Genomic DNA, 18,115 nt, shown 5'->3' with positions numbered 1-18,115 from the left:
TGCAGATGCAGTGTAGACGACTCTGGTGCAATCACGTGGATGGAGCGCACAAAGGCTGCCGGACTCAGCACACACCCTGGGCGGATGGGACAGAGTGTGAGCCTGGAAAGGCAAGTAACGCCCCGGAGCGAGGTTTTGACTGTAGGATAGGTTGCCGTTGTTTCAAATATGAGATAATGTAGCACGTGTTAGCAAGCTTAATATTATTTTGAGGAGGGGAGGGTCTGCTTTGTATCGAAAATGGTGAAAACTTACATTTCAGCATGGTATTGATACTGCCTCAGTTTTGAGACTTTTTTCCCCTCTTGATAACGTTTCTGAAAGCCTGATGTGCTTTTCGGTTTATGAGAACATTTACTGTGGAGTAGTTTTTCTTCTTCTCTCTCTGTCTTGGGGGTGGCCCTGGAAAACTGTTAAGCTGATGGAGCATCTTAGAATCCAGGAAATACAGAAATGTGGTCTACTAGGTATGCTTACTTCTATAATACTAGGCTTTTATCAACTTGTGTTCTTCCCTTTAAAGATCTATGATGTTTCTTGTTTTAGATCCAAACACAGATTCTAATGAGCTGGTTATAATGGTTCCCCCTGCTTTGTTAATAACTAAACAAAAGCTATTACTTCCATGGCCAGTGGTTACAGTATCCCACACACCGAGGAGTAGGATTAACTCAGCCTTCTGTGCCTAGTGTCTGTCTAAGCAAATACTGGGTTATGAAAGTTTAGATAAAAACCTGATTTTTTTTTTTTTTATCCATGTGGAAAACGGTGTTGTTTCTCTTGCCTGTGATATCAGCTCTGGACTGTGTTTTGGAGTTTCTCCTCATCCTTATGAATATTTTTTTCTTCTCTCTCCTTCTCATTGCCCAGTCTCTTCATTTAGAATGTCTTGCTTTCACCTCATTTTCTTTTCCTCTGCTTTACCTTGGGGGATCAGTAGCACCCAGAAGATTTCAGTGGAAGGATACCTTAGAGATGATGTAATTTAACTCTCCCTTTCCTGATTTTATACATGAGCGAGCTGGGAAAAATGAAGCTACTCCCTAAGGCCACTCAGATCACTTGGGCAGAGCTGCCCCACACCGCAGCCCATCCCTCCGTTGCTTGATCCGAAGGGCCAGCAGGATCTAGCGCAGTGGGTGCAACTCAAGCTCACTGAGCTCGTTCAGTGTCCGGTCACCAAGTAGGAAGATGAGTGGTTTCTTCACCCATCTCTTAGGATTGTTCTAATGTTAAATGAGCTAGCAGAGGAGAGAGCTACTTGAAAAAGATAAAGTCCAATACAAAAACAAAAGCTTCTGATGAAGATGGTTTTGTACTTGACTTAAATTGTTGACTAATTCAGCTCATGTTCTGTCTCCTCACTAGTTAGCACCTCAGCAATTGGAGTGTAGCCTTCCTCACTAACAACCTAACAAAAACTGTGGGCGTTAACGTAACAGATATTGGAGCTTTCATTGACTCAAACAGAAATATAGATCCTTGGCAAAAGAGCAAATCTTAGGCTTTCTGTGGATTTAGCTTAGTATGTTGATGGCCAGAGGATTAGAGGTTTGAGGGGGAATATGGCTCTCAGGTTTCCATGGCAGCCATTGAGAAATGAATATGACACTTGTTCTTACAAAATCGTGATGTGGCCCCAGAGCCCTTCTACACACAGCAATCCAGAGAACTGCTACTGATTGATGGCAGATGACAATAGACATGGCACCTAGTTGACAACCTGGGTCAGAGCCCAGCCAACCATATTACTTAAATTGAATCTGTTTGAGCTCTACAAAATCACTGGTGGCGTGCTGTGGTTCTTAGTCTTGTGTACCCACTCACCATGTCTATTTCTGACACTTGTTTTTGCTGGAAAAAAACACAAAGAATTCTCAATAGTATGATGAAGTGAATTATGTTAGTAAAATCCTCGTGAATAGGCCACATGCAGACAACAGGACTGAGTAATAAAATGGGAAAATCATATTTTTACATTGTTTTAAAGTAGAGAAGTTGTAGGTTTATAGAAAAGTCATGTAAAAAATACAGTGTTCCCATATACCCCTGTTATTACCCATATTTGTTTTTATTTGCCCTTGCAAAACATTTAAATTTTTTAGAAATTTTATAATCAATATGATGCAAAGCCAGAATCTGTTAAATTGTGCACCATGGCTATCACCAGGCTTTCCATGGGAACTGACACCTGCTGTATGATTTAACAACATAACCATGCCCACATCACTTAAAAGGCATTACTGTAAAAGAACAGTCTATGGTGAAACTACAAGGATGTAAGAAGTGTCCCACACATATTGTTTTCAACTGTTGCTGTTTCCCAACTGGTCCTGGAACACTGTAAAACTTGGAGGGTATCTGTTGCGTCTTTTTCTAATCTTCTGTTTTTGCAACAGAAGCAGTAGATAAGGGATCACAGGCTAATCATATACCTTCCCAGGGATGGGGAACATGAGGAAAGCTTCAGGAGACTCTTTCCGTGTTCAGCAAGGGCAGGGACTTCAAGGCATTTCAAAGGGCGTGTTCAGAACACTTGTAGAGAAACAACTGTGCAGAGAAAGTGATGGGTCAATTTTCAGTTGTGTTTTAGAAAAGTGGCCAATTCCAGCACTCTTATGGAAGATGGGGGTGTATATGTGTTATTCCTTTATTCCTTTGAAGGGTTTTTATGCATTTTGTAAATGTCAGTGATGTGGCTATGTAGGCAAAGAAATTCTTCGTGTTTTTGTTGTTGTTCTGGTAGAATTGGCAGTAAAACCATATGCCTGTTCTCTACGTACTGGCAAATGCTGGCTCCCTTTGCTACCAGATTAGTTTTGTTTCGTATTTTTTTTTTCTTTCTCTTCTTCCTGCCCTGCTCCCTCTGCAGTAATCTTTCTTACACTCCTGACATAATGTTATTGTGATGAATGACTCACTAATGTCTCTTTATTTTCTCCATTCTCTTGTTAAGTCTATTAAGAATTTTATTTTACCCCTGTTGGTGAGTCTCAGGTTTAAAATTCTTTTATTTTAAACCTCCTTGGGGGTGAAATTGATTTCCAGGTCCCCTTTCCAACCTCTTAAAAATATGCATTTATGTAAAATATCATTTAAATGGCTTTGGACACTTTTGGGAAAGGTTAACTGTATTTTGGCTCCAGCTTCACCAATCACTTAATGCTTTGCTATGATGTAATGGCTGTTCCAGTATGTAATTATTGTGTGTCTAGTTTGCCTAGTAAAATAGATTATCTTGGTACATATTTGCCAGACAGCCCCCTTTTCTAGCTTTTGTTGCATCACTTTACCTTTGAGGTTTTTCCCTCCTCTGAACACCCGTCAGTGGTCACATCAGTAAGAAAATGTTTGATTTGCAGCCCAGTTTTTAATTAGTAGTTTTCTAATTAATATGAGGACATTTCACTACCGAGTTGAGTAGTGTGGCACTATGATAAACCCATGTTCTTGTTTTGTTCTGAGTTTTATGGCAACGTTAATGAGATTATAGTTGCCTTGAAACTTGCTCATGTATGAAGGTCGGGTACTAGGGAATAGAGATGTCAAGAGACTGAAGTCTGAAATGCCAAGAGGAAAAAAAGGCATTTCCAGGCAACTTCTCATTACTAAAATCCATGAGTGATACAGGAATTTTCTCCTTACTTTTTAGAATTTATAAAATGTGCATGTAACAGCAAGATTTGAAAGCTGAATTTGGGGATCAAATGTGACCACTGTTACATATCAGTTAGGAATTTTTTTCAGCTGAGATCCAATTATAGTAGTATAAGCAGATTAGGTCTTTTTTTTTTTTTTGACACACAGAAGAACTAGTCAAGAGGCAGGCAGTTCAGGACTGTTATTATGATTCTACAAGTCATCAGAACCCAAGCCTCTGATTTCTTTCTGCTCTACTCTGCAAGGCAAATGGAACCTGTCCTCAAAGTCATAAAATAGTTGCTAGAGCACCAGCCATCAAGTCTGGAGATTCCAGGCAGGATAAAGTCAAAGGGCAAGAAACAAAGGGGCAAAAGGACCTTCTTAGACATCCCTGAATTTTGCTGAAATTTTTTGACCGTTTGAATGTTCAGGGGAAGCTAGGAAAATATACGTTCTGTTAACAAGGATGAAGGGGAGCATGGATATTGGGTAGGCAACTTGGAGTCTCAGTCTTACCTTATCATCACATTGTCTTTTGTTTTAAATTTCAGTCTTTATTTAGATGTCAAAAATTGTCCCTATTTACTCACAGTTGGGAGGTAGCATGTGTAGCAATTAAGAGCATGCTCTCTTGAGTCGGATTGTTTTCAAATCTCAGCTCTGCATCTTAATGACATTAAACCTTAACCTCTCTATGTCTCTCTTTGCTCTTCTGTGGAAATGAGGATAATAATAGCACCTACCTCATAGGGTGATTGTGAGGATTAAGTAAAATAATGTATATAAAATGCTTAGAATAGTGCCTGCCATGTATTAAGTGTTATTTATATGTTTACCATTATCATTATAATTGTTATGTAGGTTGGGTCTCCTGTGTGCTAAGCTGTGTACTGGAGACATTATCTTGTGTTATAGTTAAGATGACTTGGGCACATGGATCCCCATTTTTACAGCTGTAGAAACTGAGGTCAGTGGCCTTCACTGTCCAATACAATATCCACAAACGACATGTGGCTTAGTGAGCCCTTGAAATGTCGGTCTGAATTGGGACGTGCTGTAAGTCTAGAATACACATAAGATTTTGAAGGCTTTAGTACAAGAAAAAGTGTATTAAAAAGTTCATCAGTAATTTTATATCAATTGCATGTTGAAATAACAATGCTTTAGGTATATTGGGCTAAATAGATTAATAAAAGTAATTTCACTTTGTTTTTTACTTTTCTTAGTGTGGCTACTAGAAATTTTTAAATTATATATGTGGCTCACCTTGCATTTCTATTGGATGGTGGTGCTCTGGATCACAATGTCTGTTCGTTTATTTTATGTGGATATAGTCCAGGAAATGCTCAAGACTGTAAAGACAGGCGTAAAATGATTTCTAGGGAGTGATGTCGTCACTCAGACTCTGCCCACATTTCTTGGGCACTGAGTTGCCCAGGATTCAATGCCGAACCTTTCAAGCCTCAGCCAAACAGCCCAGGGAAACGGACGTGTCCTCCGATAGTGTAAGAGGATAATTACAAGGGAGAAGGCGCAGCAGAAGAGAGAATGCTTCACTGCACCCTTTAAATAATTGTTCACCAAGCCTGTTGCAGGGCAGCTATTCCAACTGAGACTTTTCACCTGCCCCTTTTTTATCCGATTTCCCCTAAACAGCTTTACCCCCTGGCAGCGCACTCGGCCCTCTTCCCTTCCTCCACTGCCATCCTCCTGAAGATAAATCCCCGCAGCAGCGCCAGCTCCGCTTCAGAGATCTGAGCGAGAGCCGCGGGGCGTCCCCCTCCTGCGGCCGCTGCTGCAGCTCTCCCTTTGTCCCCTGCCCTGCGACCTCGGTCCGGTGTCGGGGCCTCCCGTCCCAACAATGGCAGAAGGCTGAAATGGGCTTCCAGACTCCCTGGTCCTGCTGAGGAGCTCATTTTTCCCCTTCTTTTAGACACCATGGCCTTCTACCTGCTCTAGGCCCAAGAATCTGAAATCATTAGTAACAAAAACGCAGTAAAGTTTAGGGCTCTCTGTGATGTCTATTATACTTTAGTCTCATCCTATGTGAGTTTACAGGAATCATGAACTAGCTTTACACACACACACACACACCCGTCTCCTATTTAATTAAAATTGGGTTTTTTAATCCTTGGGGGAGCAGTAAAGCATTTTATTTTAGCAGGCTCATAACATCTCTAGGCCTTGTTCATGGAGATTCACCATGCAAATCCAATAACTCGTTTTGGCTATGTCTGCAGCCAGGCTGTCCATTCCCACTCCTCATTTTTCTAAGTAGGCTAATTGACAGTTCAGAGCTGGCCATTCAGAGTTCCCCGCCAGCCTGGAGCCCATCACTCGATGGCCGGTTCCACTCGAGGAAGCCGTCCATGAAGCTGCAGCCTGAAGTCAACAAGTGAATGGTTAAAATTCCCACGGTTTCCATTATTCATGTAGATGATGAATTTGCAGCATTTCAAACCAGCGCACGGAAAAGAATTAAAGAGTGGTCTATTTTTAAGGACAGCCGGTCCTACAATGACTCACAGCACCAAGCTCTGCCTCACTGTTCCCCTTATTAAATACAGCACTGCAAGTTTGGGTTTTGTGTTCCCAAAGAAATGGAGGTCCCTGTGACTGATGGATCCTGGGGAAGTTGGACTCACTTTGGAACCTGCTCACGAACGTGCGGAGGGGGAATTAAAACGGCTGTTCGAGAGTGCAACAGACCAGAGTAAGTCCCAGAACTGATGGCTATTATTTTTGGTATATAAGTATTGTAAAACTCCTTAAAGGGCATACTCTAACTGGAGGTAGCTGGCAAGCGTTGTCCAAATTAGAGAAGGAATGGCCGTCAAAGGCTGGCTGCAGGTAAGGTGTCCAAACCCATCATCCCCAGGCATGGCTCCTCTGCATCACTTTTTCCCCCGTGATCCTTTGCTATTGATAGTGTGTCTGCCAAACAGTTGGTGCTTCTGTGCTGGTAGGTCTGGCTTCCTATTCTTGGAGTCGTGCATAGCTCACTGTTCCACAGAGCTTGAGCTAACACACCCATAAAGTGACCCGATAGAATTTCACGAGGAAACAGAGGGACTTCTCCTCCAGAACGTAAATAAATGTACCCTTTCAGCTACTGATATGCTGAAAAGTGGTCACCAACCCTCAAGCCTGCGTTTGCAGACGCCAAGACACCTGGGACACAAATCGAGAATTACTTTTTGAATCAATCCATTTGTTTTACAGGTGAAACACTTGAGTTTCCTTCCCAAACCCCAGAGTTTGCAGATTGGGAGTCTCCAGACTTTTAGGAGAGTTCTTATGATACAAGCATGGCTATCTCTACCAGCCTGACCTTTTTAGGACTTACATGTTCAAATAAAGTCAATGAATTGTTTTCCCAGCAGCTATCATGGTAGACGTGTGTTGGGGAGGGGACTGTTTATAAGTAGATAAACATGATCTTCAGGAGGAGGAATGGCATCCAATTTTGTGTGGATCCAGGATTTCTAAATTTTCAAGGAATAGAAATGATACATAAGAAGTAAAAGTAAATGGTAGTTTGTATGGCACTTTCTAAGAAGTACCAGAGGACCTTTTTAGGCTTGAGAAACCAAGAAGTCTTCCTATAGCCAAAAACTATTTTAAAAGACCCTGCTACTCTTGGATTAAGTAAATTGATTGAGCTCCAGCAGTACTCATGTGTTATTTTATTTATTAGAGAAATTGTGGGTTTACAGAACAATTATACATAAAATGCAGGATTCCCATACACCCCACCACCAACACTTGCATTGGTGTAGAACATTTGTTACAACTGATGAGAGCACATTTTTGTAATTGTACTATTAATTAAAGTCCATGGTCTAACTTAAGATTCCCTGTTTGTGTAGTGTGATTCCATGGATTTTTAAATTTTTTTTTTATTCTGTTACAATCCTACATTTCCCCTTTTAATCATATTCAGATATATATTTCAGTGCTATTAATTGCATTCATAATGTTGTGCTACCATCACCACCGTCCTTTTTTTCTTAGGAGGTACTGGGGATTGAACCCAGGACCTTGTACATGAGAAGCAGGCGCTCAACCACTGAGCTACATCTGCTCCCCAGTGAGAGTTGGTTTTTTTCATTTATTTGTTTGTTTTGTTTTTAGGAGGTATCGGGAATCAAACCCAGGACCTCGTACATGAGAAGCAGGTGCTCAACCACATGAGCTACATCTGCTCCCCCATCCATGTATTTTTTTTTTTTAAAGATCTTTTTTATTTCTCTCCCCTTCTTGCCCATTGTCTGCTCTCTGTGTCCACTTGCTGTATGTTCTTCTACATCCGCTTGCATTGTCAGGTGGTGCTGGGAAACTGTGTCTCTTATTCGTTGCATCATCTTGCTGCATCAACTCTCTCTATGTGCGGCGCCATTCCTGGGTGGGCTATGCTTTTTTCACACGGGGTGGCTCTCCTTACCGGGTGCACTCCTTGTGCGTGGGGCACCCCTACATGGGGGATACCCCTGCGTGGCACGGCACTCCCTGTGTGTGGCAGCACTGCACATGGGCCAGCTCACCACACAGGTCAGAATGCCCTGGGTATCGAACCCTGGACCCTCCATATGGTAGGCATGCATTCTATCAGTTGAGCCACATCCTCTTTCCTCCATGTATTTTTAAAAGCCTTGATTGAGGATTGAGGACAGCAAACTCCATTGTAAATAGAAACAGGCAGGAGAGAGATAGAGTGAAGGAGGCTAGTGCCTTGCAGTAGGGAGTGGCTACAACCAGGGGCACAGCTGCTGTTCCCCTCTAGCTGATGGCTCCCACAGAGGGTCTAGTGTTGCCATGCTTTTATAAGAAAAATCTGAATTGTGTGAACCAAGAGGAATATCACTGTAGGCCACCAGTTTGCAAGTCTTGGTCTATATAGAAAGTCTGTAGTACAAATCAGAGGATGATCAATTTATTTTTGTTCACAGGCCAACTTTTATTTCATGCCCATGTAATGTTAGTCCCTATAGAAAACAAGTAAAGAGCTCCGAGGGAACTAACACTGTAGCTATTCATGTAAACTAACAAATAATAGATTCTCTTTATAGCCTATATTTTTATTAATTTTTTAATAGTATAACTATAGTACATACTTTAAAAATTCAAACACAAAAGTATATGATATTAAAAGTTTCTCATCATTATCTTTTAAGAGACTAAAATCATGCTGCTACTGTTGCTGTGAAATTGTATAAAGATTAAGATTCATGCCAGTTCCTTTTTTTATTTAAAAAAAAAATCATGTGATTGCATTTTAAGGGTTTATATTTAGGAAAAGAAATAAAGTTTTAAGAGCCACACATTTATATGTGGAAAAAAAAAAAAGTTTCTCATCATTATTCCCCACGAGAAAAAAAACCCAGTAAAATAATTTAATATATATCACTTCAGAATTAATATTATAGATGTAATGTTATTATATTAAATGAGTATCATACTATATAAGGCTTATACAATATGTATTCTTCTGCTTCTTGCTATTATAATTCAACTATATATCCTAGCTGTTTATCTTATTGATACTTAAAGTACTATATTTTAACTTAGCAAATATGATGGATTTTTAAAAATTAAAAAATGATGAAACATTGAGAAAAATTAATATTTTAGAATAAGGAATATCATGAGGATGTGGATATTGCAAACGGTTAAGTCCTTCATAAGTATTTTTTAAATTTTGACTTAAAAATATTTCATTCAAAAGGAGTGCTTGGCCTTTTCTTTTTTAATGTCTTAGAGCAATTCTAGAAGTGATGTGCAAGGTAGAGATGAATCACTCTGTAATTAGAATGGAAAAAACAAAGAAAATCACCCACTGTAAAGATCTTCACTTTGAAGCTCAAGATCCTCACGTTGAGAAGTTAAGAACTGACCATTAAAGACCTGGCATAGAGGTCCCTGTCCTTGCTGTTTTTCTATTGGAGGTTTTTAAGTAATGCAGTCCACCTGCTGGGGTGTCAGCACTGACATCGCTTCACTACAGCTCCTCCAGGTTATTTGTAGTTAAGATGTCCCTGTTAATTGGGAAGGGAGACTGCCTCTGAAACTCTGAATCCTCTAGTTACAATGGTACTGGAGAAATACATTTGAAAAAAGGAAGGGACTTAGGAAAGGGAAAAGCAGATGGAAAACCTAGTCTGAGGGCTTATTCAGAAAAATGCTGAGAGCAGATGATTCCTTAGTGGAACATGGACGCAGCTGCTGTCACGATTCTCAGGGAGTATGAGGGGAACAGCCCCCTGCCCTGGGAACATGCCTTTTCTCAGTTTGACAAGTGCTTAGATTAGAATCTAGTGGGTAGCTCCATTTTTAGAATCCAATAGATCTCTCTATTAAGGGCATTGGCTTGTTTTATTTTTTCACAGTATTATGTGATTCAAGAATATAATTAACATCCAGACACTTTACGCTATCTTTTTAGATTTTTTTCACCTGAAAGCACACAAGCCAGAAAAAAAAATGTACATGGGATCAAGCTGTAGAAATCGTATGCTTCCTAATTTGAGTCAAAAAGTTTGATCTCAATTAGTAAATGGTGCTGCAGCCATTATGACAATGGGTCCCTAATATTTTTTCTCTTTAATGCTTTATTTTTTTTTAAAACCCGGTTTGAGCACAAAAGATTGACATGCCCTTCAGTTAAGGAAATGAGACCTCCTCATTTGCCATGATTGTCCCAGTTTAATTCTGTTGTCCTAGAGAAGTTTTTAATGGCTCCCCTTTTACTCTCAAATTGTCCTAGATTGGACAATAAATTAAATTAATATATATAAACATACATACATATTTATATATACCATATCCATCTATATGTGTGTATATACAGATATATAAAATATATGGTCACCTGACATAAGAAGCATGAACTATTGTAAACTTTAAAACCAGAGTTCTAAAAACTAACTTAGAATACCAAAAGAAGCCCAAAGATTAGAACTAGAAGATATACTATCAAGTCATAAGGCCCTACACAGGTTATTTTGTGCTTTAAATTTGGCTCTAAATACATCCAGAAAAAAAATCATCCCAAATCTTTAGGAAAGACAAAGTATTTCCCTCTTCTAGTTCTTCTAATTTGCTTTTAAATTAAGAGATAAGTTAAATTTTAAAATATTAATAAACTCATGGATTTGAGAAAAAGGAAATTGTGAACTAGTTATTTCCTACTTGGGCTTCCACAATAGCAACTGCTTGTAAAATCTTCTATAAAAAAGAATATAAAAGACATATGTCTAGTTCATCCAGAAAAAAATGAATCTCTCATTTGGCTGTGAAGAATTGCAGCAAGTCTTTTTTTTTTTTTTTTTTTTTTTTTTTTTTTCATTTCTCTCCCCTTCCTCTTTTTTTTTTTTTTTTGAGGCACTGAGATTGGCTAAACTTGTTTCAAATTCTAGAGAATTGCTTGCTGAGGGAGGGCCATGACTAATGAATGAAGATGCCTAGTGCCACAGACCACCCCATTTAGAAGGATCATTAATTATCAATTAGTGCAGTTCCCTGCCTCATCCCATCTAATTCCCAAAGAGCCCATCCAGCATCCTCCCTCCAGGTGGATATCAGATCCCTTCTTAAAAACCTCAAGCATCAGAAGCACACTACCTCCTGGGGATGGCTACTGAGTCATCAGAAATGTCTTCCATGGTGAGCGGATGTAGCTCCATGGTTGAGCGCCATGGAGCTCAACCCTGTGTACGACATCCTGGGTTCAGTCCCCAGTACCTCCCAAAAAGAATAAAAAGAAAGAAAGAAATGTCTTCCTGTCCTAATCCTCTATCTGCCTGCCCTACTTCAGTGTAAGTAAATGTAGAAGTTGAGATTTCTGTTCAAACCCATTTGCAGAGCAAAGTTTAGCTTTCCTCAAGGGTAGAATGCACCTGTGATGATCTTTGCGAAAATTCTTTCATAGCTGTGGCCACACGTCATCCTGAATTTCCTTCATGTGTTGACTGGCATGGCTGTTTAATCCATGCTTGAAAGATCCAGCTTGGCTGCACTGAGTGCTTACTTTCCTCGTAATTAATCTAGCAATTTCCTTAAGTTCTTCCTGTTCCTACTCAACATACAGTATTTTAAAAGGCTCTTAACAGTGGGAAACTGTTGTTAATATTATTTTTTAAAGCTGTATTTCCTAGAATTTTCAGTATTTGCCCATGTGGAAAAAATATTCCTATCTAGCTCAATTACTAAATTATAAAATGAATTTTTCCGTGCTGAAAGGTAAATTCAGACAGTGGAGCATTCCTTATTTCACAGTATATATGAATGGGTCAGAAGCCACATTACCTAGGAAATAAGAAAAGCCATATATTTCAAAAGGGCAAATTTACATTTATTAAGGTTATAGCAACATTAAATAGGACATTTTAATCGGCCTTAATGTAATAGGCAAATAAAGTTACAGATGAGTCTCAATATAGAAAAAGGCTGGTCTTAAGACAGGCAGCATGGAAGAGAGACCGGATCATGAATTTGGGATCACAGAGACCTGGGTGGCCTCTTTGCCAGAGTACCTCACTTCCTACGTTACTAACATTTCTGAACCCAGTTCCCTAACCTGTAAAACAAGGATGCTACTATCTACCTCCCAGGGTGGAAAACAGCACAGAGCCTTGAACATGAGAATACCTCAGGGGTCCACCAACTTTTTCCACAAAGGGCCAGGTAGTAAATATTTTAGGCTTTGCAAGTCCTGAAGCCTCTGTCCCAATTCCTCAGTCCTGCTGATAGAGTAAGAAAGCAGTCACGGGTGATATGCAGATGATGAATGTGTGTTCCAATAAAACTTCACTTGTGGACACTGAAACTTGAATTACGTATCATTTTTCATGTGTCACAAAATGTTAGTCCTTTGATTTTTTTCCCAATCATTTTAAAATGTGAAAACTACTTTGGCTTACGGACCATACAAAAACAGGAAGCAAGTGGGATTTGGTCCACAGGCTGTAGTGTGCGGACTTGCTGTAATAAACATGTATTGATCACTTACTCTGTGCCAGGCCTTATTTAAATGCTTTAAACGTATTAACCTAGTTGACCCTCGCTGCAGCCCTATGAAGGGAGCATCATCTCCCTTTTACAGATGAGGAAACTGAGACAGAGAGACAAAGCAACTGGCCCAAGATTGCAGTTAGTAACTCAGGCAGGGCTGGATTCAAACCCTTTGTTTCCCGGTCTATGTCTAGAACCTCTTAGTAGTATTAATTCTCATATAGAATGTTTTTTACATGTTGCTTGCAAAAGCAACACTGTTTATAAAAAATAAGTCCCTAAATGCTATTTGCATTAGGTAGTGGTCAAAACAAGCAAAGATGGAAACTCACCATCTGAGTGACCTGAGGCCGCCTCCAAATAATAACTTTGTAGCTCAAACACTGCTGCATTTGGTAAATTTTAAGTCAGCTACAACCAGTTATATAAGAGAACCAAAACAAGAAAATCAACTTTTAAAAACTTTTTATTTTCAACGGGAAAGAAATATGAATTACTTTTAGGCAATAAATAAATCATTGATCCACCATAGTAAGTTGGCACATTTTTTTAAATTCCATAAAGATAATTTTGGCCTGAGGGAAAATTGAAGGGAGTCTTCCTTATAGCATATGGAAAGCAGGTTTCACCTGAGCAGGTATTTGGGCCTGTTCTATTATTCATGACTAATCTGTGATATTTTATGCATGCGACTAGGGTGCCTTGGTACCGAGAGAAGGGCCTAGTATCTAGGAGACTAAGGCTGCCGCTGTTAATGGCCCCAAAAAAGAAAAACGAAGACTGGACAATAGCACCCGGATCATATAGCAGAATTCCAGTCCTGGCTCTCTGCTTTTATTAGCTTGTGACCTTGGGCTAGCTACTTAACTTCTCTGAACCCCTATAAGCATAAAAATACCTCATTTGCCCTCTGCTTGGGCACAATATAAGAGAGTTTGGGGAAGTTGAGGGAACAATACAGATATAAAGCATATGGACTTAATTGTATTTGATGGGGAAACAGTGAAATAGAGAGGCTGCTGGGTTATGTGCAGTTTTGCATCCCGGTACAGTCTTCTTCATGATAAAGAGCAGCAACTATTTACCAGGCTTCCTGCTAAGCTTGTCAGTTGATGCTGTCCACCTCCAAGACTTGAGAACGAGCCTTTGAGGTAGACGATACCGTCTGTATTTTACATGTGAAGAACAGAGCTCAGAGAAGCCACCAAGCTTGCCCAAGGCCAAGCAGCCTTGTTTTTTCATTGGAGAAGCTGTAGGTTTACAGAAAAATCATGCAGAAAGTGTAGTCCCATATACACTTCCCCCATTATTAACACCTTGCATCAATGTGGCACATCTGTTACAAATGATAAAAGAATAATATTATTATTATTATTGAACTAACTATAGTCCATGGTTTACAATAGCGTTCACTATTTTTTTTAATTTTCTCCCACCCCCCAGTTTTCTGCTCCCTGTGTCCATTCACTGTGTGTTCTTCCATGTCCGCCTTGTTCTTTCATGTCAGTGGCACCCAGAAGCCGTGTCTCTTTTTGTTGCGTCATCTTGCTGCATCAGCTCTCATGCGTGCAAGCACCATTCCTGGGCAGACTGCACTTTTTTTGCACTGGGTGGCTCTCCTTACAGAGCACACTCCTTGCACATGGGGCTCCCCTACGCGGGGGACACCCCTGCGTGGCAGGGCACTCCTTGCACCCATCAGCACTGCACGTGGGCCAGCTTATCACACAGATCAGGAGGTCCTGGGTTTGAACCTTGGACCTCCCATTTGGTAGGCGGACGCCCTATCCATTGAGCCAAATCTGCTTCCCAGGGTTCACTGTATTATATAGTGGGTTTTTGTATGCTGCTGTGTTTTTGTTTTTTTTATTCTAGTGACATGTATACAACCTATAATTACCCCCTTTTAATCACACTCATGTATATAATTCACTTCAGAGCTTAGGATCTTTTAAGTGCAAAACCCGTGCTCTTCCCTCACTTGACAAATCTTTGATCTAGGGAGCACCTGTCTAACCATGTGGACACATGCTACCCTGGCGCTGCAGGGGCTCTGCAGGCATTCCCTGCTCCCTCACAATCCAGGCCACTCAGCTCAAAGTTGTTACTCACCGTGCTGAATGGGTTTAGACTGGGTAGTGCTGACGTATGCTATCATAGTAGCTAATATTTCTAGGTACCTACTGTGTGCAGTCATTTTAGAGAAAGGAAAAATCGAATTTCAGGGAAGTTAAGAACTTTCTCTGAGATCCCACAGTGAGGGTAGGGCTAAGATTGGAACCCAGATCCAACACCAGATCCTTACCTGCTTGCTCTCATTCTGGATATTAGAGCATGGATCTATTTCACACTCCCAAACCCCTGGTTAAAACACACACCATTTCTTATAATGGTCAGAATTACTCTGAAAGATTCATTCTAAAGGGAAAAGATGGCAAACTTTCTTTCAGTTTCAGGAGTGTCCTAGGGTAGCTGTGAAATCTGAGCTCTTGCAGCCCTGGGTAGGTGAGCCCTGACATCCTGTGATTCTGTATCTTCCCATTTCCATGATGAATTTGGCAAGCTGTCGACTCCTGGTGGATGTGTTGTATAATTTACTCTCTGGGTCCCATCTGGAAAGTACATGTACAGGGTTGCATGCCGAGATTAAATTTACACTGTGATGCTTTGCAAGGTGAGCTCCAGATTCTTGTCTCACAAAAGTTAATGAAACCAGTACACCCCCTCCTGCTGCTGCTTTTTTTTTTTAAAGATTTATTTTTATTTCCAGTTGTCTGTTCTCTGTGTTGATTCACTGTGTGTTCTTCTGTGTTCACTTGCATTCTTGTCACCAGCATCGGGAATCTGTATCTTTTTTTGTTGCATCATCTTGCTGTGTCAGCTTTCCGTGTGTGCAGCACCACTCCTGGGCAGGCTGAACTTTCTTTCGCGCTGGGCAGCTAGCTCTCCTTATGGGGTCCACTTCTTGTGCATGGGGCTCCCCTACGCAGGGGACACCCCTACGTGGCAGGGTACTCCTTGAGCGCATCAGCACTGTGCGTGGGCCAGCTCCATACAGGTCAAGGAGGCCCAGGGTTTGAACTGTGGACCTCCCATGTGGTAGGCAGACACTCCATCCGTTGAGCCAAGTCCGCTTCCCTGCTTCTTTTAAGTCAATCAAAATATGGGTACTTTCCATTTACTGAAACTGCAGATACCCATTTTATTTATGAAACAAAACAAACAAAAATTGTTGTTGGAAGAAAGAACAGGGAGGGACAGTATGAATGGGGGTGGAACTACTTATGTTTTAGAATATCGGGGTGCAGAAGCAGAGGGGGAGCATTCCGAATACCCTAACCTTCTACATTTTTAAACTTGAAAGACTGTGAATATTCCAGGAGAAAGAGGGCAGGAAATAGCCTAATAGATTGCAGGCTGTACGCTTCATACTTTAAGTTCTATGCCTTTTTTCTGTCCTCAGAACAGTCTTACAAGGTGGCCTCAACCCATTTTACTGATGTAAAGACTGAGGCTCAGAGACTGTGTGACTTGCCCAAGGTTATATATACCTATGGTGTAAAAGGCAGAATGCAAATCCAGATTTCATAGCATTCGTCCTCTCCTCTAATTTGCTGATTCAGATCTGCTTCCCCAGGGGACAGGAAGTCATGGAAGAGGGAGTGGTATAGGGAGAAATACATTTTCATATAGTTTGTGTGTTCTTTATATTTTCTCAGGCCAAAAAATGGTGGGAAATACTGTGTAGGACGTCGAATGAAGTTTAAGTCCTGCAACACCGAGCCATGTCTCAAACAGAGGCGAGACTTCCGAGATGAACAGTGCGCTCACTTTGACGGGAAGCATTTTAACATCAACGGGCTGCTTCCAAACGTGCGCTGGGTCCCCAAGTATAGCGGAAGTAAGTGCATTGGGGGAAGGAGCCAGCGGTTGCCTGGCCGGCGCTGGGTCCTGGCACGGAAGTCACATTGCGCCTTGTTTCTCCTCTGTAGTTTTGATGAAGGACCGATGCAAGTTGTTCTGCAGGGTGGCAGGGAACACGGCCTACTATCAGCTCCGAGACAGAGTGGTAGATGGAACTCCCTGTGGCCAGAACACGAATGATATCTGTGTCCAAGGCCTCTGCCGGGTGAGTCGCAGATGGCGTTTTCTTCACTGGGTTGCCCTGCTGCCAGTTCGTGGTTTGTGGCTTCCTTGATAGAACAATAACAGCTGATACCTGTGCAGTATCTCCAGGGTAGTGGTTCTCAAACCATGGTCCAGCACCGTAAGCATCACCTGATACTGATGAATGCCAACGGCTTTTTTTTGTGCATCCTCAGTCTCGGGGGTGGGAGACAGCATGAAGCTACCCCTTGAAGATTTATTACAGTAGTTTACATGTACATGATCCTTTTCAGTAACCTCGGTACTTGAGGTTAAACCCAAATGCTTCCTGACAACAAGTCTTCTGGATTGGAAAGCTCTGCTCCAGAAAGATGCCGTGAGGAAGGGCTGACCTCACTCAGGTTTCTCTTTTATGCCCTTCAGCACCACAACTTCTACCTGAGACATGCTGTTAATTTTTCTTGGGGGAGCATTTGACAACCTCTGGCACCTGGTAAAGCATAAGAACAATGATTTCTGAAGGGCTTGATACCGGTTCACCTTTTTTAGCAGTCAGAAATCATTCCTATCAGGGCCCGGTTCTGAGATGAGGTATTTGTCCTCTGCATGTGGTCCAGAGGCAAACGGGAGTCACTACGTCGTAGTAGAGCTTCACCTACTTCCTGACACACAGCTAAGGTGCTGATGTCCTCATCAGTCCACTTTATAGCAGCACACTGCGTTTCTCCTCAAAGACTAGGTAATGCAAAGGAACAGAATGGCCAAGAATGTGAACTCTGTCCTCCTGGCCCGCTGGTCGTGGCTGGTGGCCTTCTCAGAGTTCAGTTACACTGCTGCACTTGATTAATACATGTGAGGAAATTCAGGAGGCCCCTTGGGGCCCAAGGCCTCCACCTGGCAGCCTGCAGTCAGGCTTTGACCTGCATTTGGAGCCAATTTTTAAACATAAGGAGATTTCACATAAAATCAAATTTTCCAGCTTCTCTTGAAAAATTGGAAAATGTCAACACTGGGCTCTTATTTCTCCATGGCAACAATAGCCCCGAGTGGACAGCAGCCACTCCCTTACAGCAGGGTACGGGTGCTTTAATTGGACACAGTCCTCACCACTCCCTGCCCTTTTATGTATTCCTGAGTGATTTTTCCCATTTATTTGACTTATTCATAGACCAGTACCTCTCAAACTTTAATTTGTGGATCAGCCACCTGAGGAGCTTGTTAAAATGCCAGCTCTGAATCAGTAGGTCTGGGTGGAGCCAGAGATTCTGCATTTCTAATGGCATCCATGATGCCCAAGATACCGGTCCAAGGACCATATTTTAAATATTAATAGCAAGATGATAGACAGTTTGAGTTC

At 41.3% G+C, this 18,115-nt stretch overlaps 1 protein-coding gene across 20 annotated transcripts in view; it reads left to right on the top strand.

Moving 5' to 3' along the window:
* Window positions 1–18,115, top strand: part of ADAMTS9 (ADAM metallopeptidase with thrombospondin type 1 motif 9) — a 167,641-nt gene that overhangs the window by 47,196 nt on the left and 102,330 nt on the right. For all 20 annotated transcript variants that reach the window (XM_071212139.1, XM_058288353.2, XM_058288347.2 and 17 more), the window contains 4 exons: window positions 6–110; window positions 6,210–6,355; window positions 16,371–16,552; window positions 16,644–16,780. In XM_071212139.1, the coding sequence (XP_071068240.1) occupies window positions 6–110; window positions 6,210–6,355; window positions 16,371–16,552; window positions 16,644–16,780 (570 nt within the window). The remainder of the gene's footprint in view (window positions 1–5; window positions 111–6,209; window positions 6,356–16,370; window positions 16,553–16,643; window positions 16,781–18,115) is intronic.

The sequence above is a fragment of the Dasypus novemcinctus genome, chromosome 26, assembly GCF_030445035.2.
Source record: "Dasypus novemcinctus isolate mDasNov1 chromosome 26, mDasNov1.1.hap2, whole genome shotgun sequence".
Lineage (NCBI taxonomy): Eukaryota > Metazoa > Chordata > Mammalia > Cingulata > Dasypodidae > Dasypus > Dasypus novemcinctus.
The sequence above is the reverse complement of the archived record's forward strand: the minus strand, read 5'-3'. Positions and strand labels throughout refer to the sequence as shown.